The sequence below is a fragment of the Cucurbita pepo genome, chromosome 1, assembly GCF_057944985.1.
Source record: "Cucurbita pepo subsp. pepo isolate OVF chromosome 1, ASM5794498v1, whole genome shotgun sequence".
In the NCBI taxonomy this organism is placed as follows: domain Eukaryota; kingdom Viridiplantae; phylum Streptophyta; class Magnoliopsida; order Cucurbitales; family Cucurbitaceae; genus Cucurbita; species Cucurbita pepo.
The window spans coordinates 2051213-2060425 of record NC_141798.1 but is presented as its reverse complement, the minus strand read 5'-3'; the positions used below and the strand labels follow the sequence as shown (position 1 = coordinate 2060425).

The 9213-nt window shown below is 39.8% G+C and overlaps 2 protein-coding genes across 4 annotated transcripts; one reads left to right on the top strand and one right to left on the bottom strand.

The window, feature by feature from the left end:
* LOC111806758 (U-box domain-containing protein 26-like) lies at positions 1 to 1798 on the top strand. The gene has a single exon (XM_023692202.2). It carries the CDS (start codon positions 280 to 282, stop codon positions 1543 to 1545), a length of 1266 nt encoding a protein of 421 aa, XP_023547970.1. The 5' UTR covers positions 1 to 279; the 3' UTR covers positions 1546 to 1798.
* A 2225-nt stretch (positions 1799 to 4023) lies between these two features.
* Positions 4024 to 8325, bottom strand: LOC111797282 (exocyst complex component SEC15A). Of its 3 annotated transcripts, none has more exons than XM_023680251.2 (2): positions 7970 to 8325; positions 4024 to 6565 (listed from the first exon to the last, which is right to left on the bottom strand). In XM_023680251.2, exon 2 carries the CDS (start codon positions 6549 to 6551, stop codon positions 4194 to 4196), a length of 2358 nt encoding a protein of 785 aa, XP_023536019.2. In that variant the 5' UTR covers positions 6552 to 6565; positions 7970 to 8325; the 3' UTR covers positions 4024 to 4193. The 3 variants fall into 3 exon arrangements, with proteins under 3 accessions (XP_023536019.2, XP_086982213.1, XP_086982215.1); XM_087126087.1 differs by lacking the exon at positions 7970 to 8325 and adding an exon at positions 7720 to 7872; XM_087126089.1 differs by lacking the exon at positions 7970 to 8325 and adding an exon at positions 6838 to 7605.
* Between the last annotated feature and the right edge of the window lie 888 nt (positions 8326 to 9213).

Genomic DNA, 9213 nt, shown 5'->3' with positions numbered 1-9213 from the left:
TGTTTCTCTCTAAACTCTCTCTATCTTTTACCTGTTGGGTATGTCGCTCTGTTCCATTCAATTCTAGAGAGAAGAAGAACAAACACAGAGAGAAAAAAAGGAAAAAAGGGAGTGTAAAGGAAAAGCTAACACTGAAAATTTGCAGAGTGCGCAGATTTGTTAGTATTAGTATTTGTGGTTTCTGTGTTTGTTTGTGTACCGTCGTCCCCCACCTGTTTGTTTGTTTTTGACGAATTTTCTCTTTGAATTAAAGAATCGAAGCAGAGAGATTAGGAAAACATGCCTGGAAGTGTTGTTGTTGAGCCCTTGGATTTGAGCGTGCAGATTCCTTACCATTTCAGGTGCCCGATTTCTCTCGAGCTCATGCGCGATCCGGTTACGGTTAGCACTGGCCAGACCTACGACCGTTCTAGTATTGAGTCATGGGTGGCTACCGGCAACACTACGTGTCCGGTCACTAGGGCTCCGCTTACGGAGTTTACGCTCATCCCGAACCATACGTTGCGACGCCTCATCCAGGAGTGGTGTGTTGCGAATCGGTCTTATGGTGTTGAGAGGATTCCGACACCGAAGCAACCGGCGGATCCGTCTTTGGTTCGGTCTCTGCTTGGCCAAGCTTCGTCGAAATCGAGTGGTTCGAGTTCGAGAATCTCGGCTGTGCGGCGGTTGAAAGGACTTGCTCGTGACTCGGAGAAGAATCGGTTGTTGATTTCTTCTCTGAATGCTCGTGAAATTCTTATTGATGTTGTGTTTTCGAATTCGGATTCGGATTCGGTTTCTCCTGATTTGAGCCGCGAATCGCTCGCGTTGCTTGTGATGTTGCCGCTCACGGAATCTGAGTGCGTTCTCGTTGCGTCTGATCCGCAACGGATTGGTTACCTGTCACATCTTCTTTTTGATTCTTCGATTGAAGTCCGAATCAATGCCGCTGCGTTGATTGAAATCGTGATTGCAGGAACTCGAGCGTCCGAGCTTCGAGGACAAATTTGCGCTATCGACGAATTATTCGAAGGCGTGGTCGAAATTCTCAGAGATCCAACGGCGTATCCGCGAGCGGTAAAGGTCGGAGTTAAGGCCTTATTCGCTCTCTGTTTAGTGAAACAAACCAGGCACAAGGCGGTTTCCGCCGGCGCCGCCGAGATTCTCATCGACCGATTCCCCGATTTGGAGAAGTACGACGCAGAGAGAGCCCTAGCAACGATCGAACTCATTTGCAGAATTCCAACTGGTTACGACGCGTTTGCCGCTCACGCGCTCACAGTTCCGCTTTTGGTGAAAGTCATTCTGAAGATCTCAGACAGAGCGACGGAATCAGCAGTCGGAGCTCTGGTATCGCTGTGCTCGGCGTCGGAGGAGAACCGACGGGAGGCGGTGGCGGCAGGGATTTTTACACAGTTGTTGCTGTTGGTGCAAAGCGATTGTACGGATCGAGTTAAACGGAAATCCCAAGTTCTGCTGAAGCTTCTTCGAGATTCATGGCCGCAGGATTCCGTCGGAAACTCGGACGACTATGGTTGCAGTGAAATTGTGATACCGTTTTATTAATTCCGATCTCTCACGTCCGTTCATTCATCCGGGAAGAACAAAGAAGAACAAAGAAAGTTTCAGTAGTTTTCTGTATGTAATTTTTGTACGTAAATTTTTTTTCTTCAATAGCTTTCATCCAAAAAAAAAAAAAAAAAAAAAAAAAAAAAAAAAAAAAAAAGAAATTGTTCGAGTCTATTTTGTTACGTTTTTATTTGAATATTTTTGACATTTGTAACCTTATTTCCTTTTAATGATTTTTTAACACCATTAATTCCAACGAATCTCTAATCTTTTTTAGTAATTTAGACATTCTTTTAATAATGTAAAAAAAAAAAAAAAATGTAGAAGAAATGTCATTTTCTCAAATTTTGGTACCACAAATGTCTTAATTACCCTTAAGATGAAAATTACAAATTAGCCCACGACAAATCTAAATTACAATTCGAGCATGTTGTCTCATATTCTGATCCCCGACCATCGTTCTCTTTAGGTCAATGTCGTCGATTAGTATAGTCTTACTGCAACCTTAACTATGGATTACAACTTTGTCCGACATAATTATAATATTTTTTTTCTTAAATAATTGGTCAAAGAAAATAATTGTGAAGAAAGAGGGAGAATTATTGAAATAAGTGGAGTTTGAGGGTCCAAATCATAATTTCTTGTTTTTTTGGGTCCTTTTGGAGAGGATTGAACAATTTTATTTTAATTTTGGATTTTAATTTTGGGATTTGTGAAGGAAGCTTTTATGGGTCACATTGTAACACTAACATCAACATCTTATTATTATTAATATGATTATCAGAACCACATAATTAACAATATATTCTTTTTCTTTGTTTTCCTAAGTATATTCCCCAATAAAAGATTGACCAAGATTTCCATGCCTCCACTCATCAATAATGCCCTACTTCTTTATTACGAATGCTTATTATTAATTAATATTTTACAGTATCATACTTTATAAAACTCCAAGCTCACCACTAGTAGATATTGTCCTCTTTGGACTTTTCCTTTCGGGTTTTCTCTCAAGGTTTCTATACCCTTATAAAGAATATTTCGCTCTCCTCTCCAATTGATGTAGAATCTCACAATCCACCACTCTTCGGGGCCTAGCATCTTCGCTAGCACTTGTTCAGGAAGGATTCTAAGTTAAAAGAAGAATATTTGTGAAGCAATTATGAAATGGGTTGAAACTTAGATCGATTTCTGGAAATGTATTGAGAGACAAGAAATGACATCCAAAGCTGATAAGAAACTGCTAATAATAATGCAAAGGAAGATTCAAAAGTGAATGTCATTGTCAAAGAAGGTTTGACTCAAAGCAGCCAGAGGAGGTGAACCCCACATGTATTAGAAAGGCCTGCAGATAAGTTATGGGATGCAATGGATGTGGGGCTGTCCTAAAGTTGTAAGGTACAAAGTGGGAATAGTTTTGTGGCTTTCAGAATATGGAAGATAATGGTCACATGTTGGGTGGAATAGAAGAAACCATTGGGAATCACATGGCTCTGGTTCTTATTTTGGCCTTCACATGACCCTAAGTAATGGAACAAAATAAACAAATGCTTTTAACTTTACTTTCTTCCTATTCTTTTGTATAGTCTCACTTGAAGTTTTGTAATTGGAGTTGGAATTGGAATTGGAACCACATCATTTGGGACCCCCATGAAGTGATGTGTTGGTGTAGGAATCTTTTAAGTTTTGTTGAATTGCTTCATAAAGCTTTGGTTTAGGATAGAATCCTCCATTTCGGTTCCGGTTCTATTTTGATGGGTGATTTCGTCTTCTAACGACCTATGATTTGAATCAAAGATGAGTTTTCCATCAACGTATCACTACCTGTCAATTTAGAATTCCAACCTAATTGACAACCGAAAATGATGGTGTAATAGCCTAAGCCCACCGCTAACAAATATTGTCCTCTTTGGGCTTTCCCTCAAGATTTTAAACGTGTCAGCTAGGGAGAGGTTTTCATACCCTTATAAAGAATGTTTCGTTTCCCTCTCCAACCAATGTGGGATCTTACAGAAGGACGTGCTCTAGAGATGTCCATTTAACCCATGGAGCCAAGGATGGGGATTGAAATAGGAGGTGGGAACGAAGAAAGGAAAGCTACTTTATGAAGGTGTAACAGCCTAAGCCCACTGTTAGCAGATATTGTCCTATTTGAGTTTTCCCTTTCAGGCTTTTCCTCAAGGTTTTAAAACGTATCCGCTCGGGAGAGGTTTTTCACACCCTTATAAAGAATGCTTTGTTCCCCTTTCCAACCGATGTGAGATCTCATAGGAAGACATGCTCTAGAGATGTCCATTTAACCTATGGGGCGGGGGATGGAGATTGAAATAGGAGGTGGGACAGAGACAGGAAAGCTATTTTATGGCTTCATCATATATCTAAACCTCTCCTGACAGTATCAGAACTGTAATACCAAGAAACTTGTAAAGGAAGAAGAAATGACAAGCAAACATAAAGCTAGAACAAATACTAATGACGTGAGGAGGGATAGTGACCAAAAGTTTCTTCAAGCACGAAGAGATATTGAATGATATAACACAAATCATCTAAACAAAGTGTAGCAGAGAACACAAATTATACAGCTACTGAATAAATATGGCGAAGGGAGTTGAGTTCTTACTGCTGTTGTAGCCAATCTTCAAGCCTTCTTAGTTGAAATCTTTCAGTCTTTTCTTCAGAATGTCCATCGACTTCTTTCGAGAGCTTTGTTTCGTATTTCTGTTCGAAAGGCTCCCAAAGATCCCATCAGGAGAATCTTTAAATTTCTCACATATAATACCCACCTTCTTATAATCCAACATGTTATATTTCTCCTCTCTTATTTCAGGATTCATGAAGTTTTCAGGTTGACTGCTCAGCAAAAGGTTAATAAGTTGCCTGGCTTCCACCAAACCATTTCGAAAGCTACCTCCTTCGTACATTTCACTCAATCCGCTACTATGGAACTTCTCATCTGCAAAAGTTTCCAGCACCTTTAGATCGTTGTCGATGGCCATGACTGCGTTAGCATTGAACCTTTTGACGCTATCACTAAGAAAAGCTGCGAAGATAGAGTTCGATATGTGTTCGAACGCCCCACTTCCAACCTTATATAAGGCTTCTAAAGGTAAAATCTGCTGTACGGTGGATAATATAGTGTCGAGATAGATAAGCACTTCATTTGTATAGTCATTTGCATTTGCAGAAACCTCCTCAGAAGTCCAACTAATATTCTCTGTTAGAGCCATAAACTCATCTAATTTGGTATTAACCAAATTCAACAATGCAAGATTAGCTGCATCTCTTGAAGTTTTGAGAACAATATTAGAATTAAGATTAGCTTGTGGCCTTTCAAGAAGAGGCACCCCGGATAGTTGAGCTGCATAGCTAAGGAAAAAGTCGCAGGCTCGTTCAAGAACAGTTATATTTGCAGCAATTTGCATTGGTTGAGAAACACCAACAGAGCTGCTATGAATAGTATTGAGTATTGCTTCATTTAAAACATCTGTTAGGAGCCTATCCAAGTACTTCTTCACAGCATCGAACGGACTAGAATGCACGCTGTACGACAAATAATCAACAGACCCTTTAATGAAGGACCTCACAATGCGGCAGACATCAGGAACCGTAGACGAAAATGGTGCTATATATGGAAATGCAGGCATTATATCCGACGACTGGAGATTAAAGGAGAGAACGTTGGTTTCGTAATCACTATCTTTTTTCATAACCATCTGCTTACCAGAGTCATTAGCAAGAGCATCCACAATCTGCTGCCGACACTCTTCCAAAAGAAGCTCGTGGTATTTGTCCCGGCTTTTATTGAAAGCCTCAAGTACCGCGCTAATTTCGTACCCATATTGTCTAAGAGCAGATGCCAAAAGAGTGACATAATCCTTCACCAGAAGAAGGTGGGTTGCAGAGTCCATGAGGGAAAACTGTTCTTCCAGCACTGATGTCAACTTGCTAACAACAGTTTCTAACATTGCATCGAACTGTTCAGCTGATAATAGCCCTCTAGCAGTTCTCATGACGCGATCCTCGACAATAAAATAACCTGCAATTTGAGCTAAAAATGTCTGATAGGATTCTATAAAAGGCTGACTAGAGGAGATCTGCAAGTCTGAATTAAGCTGCAGCATTCGGTTCCTATAGTAATACTCACGAAACTGCTCTAGGGTGCCAAGGCTTGCATGAATGTGATATGCCCGATAAACGGGTGTCAGGTCAAACTTTAGAGCCGAGTCCTCATCAATATCTTCAACATCTAAAGTATACGCAAAATCTCCCAAACCTGAAATGCTCTGTTCCTCAACTTGCCTCTGACGCTCTAACATTGCCTTGTCTTTTTGACGAGAAGTTGCTGCATGACCGATAGCTGTCTGCCCAATAACCTTGGCAGAACTTCTTATGTGAACAAGCCATTCATTAAATTCATCAGAAACTTTCTTCGCAATGTGAGATTTAATCACAGGAATTCTTGTCTCAATGACCATTCTTAGTGACTTGACCGAAATCTTCTGCAAATAATTCTTCTCAATCAGATTGATAGTTTTCAATGCAGGGTAGAACTGGTCTTTGGAGATATGAACATTGCACTTGGCACAAAGATCCAACACTTGAACACAATTATCAGACATGTTAATGGCTTTAGCCACATTCTTTTTAATAGAATAAGATCCAAGAAGTTCCTCGAGTCTGACCAAGAGAGCGCTCCCTACCTCTTGCAATTTAGAATTATCACTAGATAGTTCACCCTTCAACTCTTCTGCATCGACCAATACGCCACGAAGTTCATCGACTGCACAAATAAATTCTTCATAGTGCGTCTTGCACAATTCCTCAATTTCAACTTCTTTCTTCTTCACAATGATCTTCAGCTGATGAAGGAGAGTTTCTGGCCACCTCATTTCAAATGCATGTCTCACAATTGGAGCAAGATCTTCGCCATTCCCAATCAATGAAGCAAGGTCTTCTGCAGTTTCCCCGTTGTCTGCAGCGTTTCTCCTTTTTGGCTTTACCTCCATTATTAAGATCAACTCTGCAAAAACATAAACAAGATTAATATAATATCTATACATTGCAAAAGTTAAGACTTGGTTTACTAAGCAATAAATGGCACAATGAAGATCAAGTATTCGCACTCAATCAATATTCATTTCAGAAACAAGCACTAACATTCTTAGTATTCAACCTACTCCAACTCACTAGAGGAATATGGAGAAAACATCTTTCGTAGTTCATAGGACGAATCCTATACGAGTATTCCAATAACATTTTCTACATTCGTATACTAGAAAAAGGTTTACGTACCCCATAGCAATAGTGTGGTTAGTCAGTGGTTGCACGCATGGGAGTCTTTTTCTACAATATAACAACAGTTTTCTTCTTTTCACCTCAAGGACAAGGGGAAACTGTGGGTGTTGGCAATATTTTCAAAGCAAAAGGTGTACTTCAAATGATGAACTCTTAAGGTAAGGAGGCCTTAAAATGGGAACCATAAGAAAAACTCTAAGACCGAGAAGGATCATTCTGGATCTCAGTAGAAAAATAAGCAAATGAAAGCAGAGGGGTCAGCCCTCAATTACTAAAAAAATGAAAATGAAGGAGAGTCGAGCTTGAAGATGACCAGTTGTGTAACGTCCCAAGCCCACCACTAGCAAATATTGTCCTCTTTGGGCTTTCTCTAAGCTTCCCCTCAGGATTTTAAAACGCGTCTACTAGGGAGAGGTTTTCACACCCTTATAAGGAATGTTTCGTTCTCCTCTCCAGCCAACGTGGGATCTCACAAGTTGTTTGATGGGATGGAAATGGAATAAAGTGTCAGGTTTAGAGAATGAAGGAATTTAAACTATGAAAAGTAAATGAAAAAACGTGAAGGAGATGAACTGGTTGCCTTGCTTAATGAGGCACCGCCATTGAAGTTATTGGCAACCATCGGGCAAGCCTTCATTGAAGGATCATGGGATAGCAAAAAATGGGGCAATCCAGGCAAGAGGTGTCTCGCCCTCACCAAAGGCACACACCTCAGTGCGCCCAAAGAATGGGACAATCCATGATGAGCATATGCTTAACCACTGTAGCCTGACCTTTTGGTCCAGAAATTTAACATAACATGATATCAAAACAAGAAACCGAATTCTCCAGGAGACAAACACGGAGACAATAAACAAAAACCTTAGCAAAAACTCTTACTGCTACAATTGAGAGGACGATCAACTGGAGAAAGAATTTCCAACTGAAAATTGGGAAATGGGAAAAATCCCAGCAGAGGACACCAATTGGCGAAAGTTCCCTCCAATAACCTAATAGTTATCCATATCAACACAAAACATTTGATATCCATCTCGAAAACCAGTCCAAATCACCTATAGAACTCAAACACACACGAACAAAGACAATTTCGTTTCATAACAATGATATCAGAATCAGCCATTAAACAGACCTTCAGCGGAGGGTTCGATCACGCATGGAGAGATGAGTATCACACACGAACCGCTAATATGAACTCCGGCGAGATCAACAGCGTCCGGAAACGAGAAAGGGAGACCAAGAAAGGCGATAACCACTAGGTCACCTTCCACTGAAAGAGAGGAATTCCAGATTGAGAGAGGGAATCCCAGTAGGCTGAAACGAGCTCTAATTCGGGAGGGATGGAGCTTTTCCCTTCAATTAATGGAGACTGAAGTGAGGCCTCGAAGAAAGAGGGTTTATGAAGAAATGCAGTGGGGACTGGAAGGGTTCAGCTTCATGAGTGTCAGAGCAGCCAGCTTGAAGATGAACATGGGGCGGCAAGTGTTTTACTAGTAAAAAGGTTCGTAAATTTATCATCTTTTAAGGCTATATATGTAATTTCCTCCAAATATATATATATATCCTTACATAATATATATATCATCATCAAAAAAAATTTACGAGCTAAATTTAACGGGATGTTCCGGAAGGAGCCAATTTCACGTGGTTAGCTCTAACAATCTGTCGAGACTGGCCCTAAGGATGGTCCTCACGAAGAGGTCGAGGTCGAGGTCGACCTATAAGGAGACTTGTGTCGTGGGCACTCCTGGCTCGTATGATATACAAACTCTTCGATCACGAAGATAACATTCGTTCTTCATTCCAAAAAATTGCATATACTCAAAATTCTCCTAATTAGCTTAAACATTGGAGTCGGGAAGCATCATAACAGTGCGTAGGTTTCTCTTATTTTACTGATCATGTTCTTTCTCCCGAACAAAACAAGTCAAAAGCTTATCACAAAAAGACAATGACGGGTCCAACTTGCATTATAATTTTCAAGACGAGGTTTTAAGAAAATCTTAACCCGACCAACCTAAATTATATGGATTAGGACGGTGTCGGTTTAATTAAAAATATAATTTAAATTAATATTCAAGAACATATTAAACATAAAATTAAAAATTATATAAGGACGGCTAAATTTGTGATTAATTTTAAAATTTTATAATAATTAAAAAAATTTAAGAAATTAAGAGTATTATTGTACGACTCGATGTGGCGAAGAATTCACCTCGAAACGATTGTGCTACGTGTTAGTCTTCTCAATCTGATCACGATCACATATGTGGTTCAGTAAATAAGGATATCGACACGATAATGTAAGAGATAAACGCAATAAAGTAAGAAATCCATGAAGATTTTCATTTAATTTGGTGAGTTAATGGTTGAAAT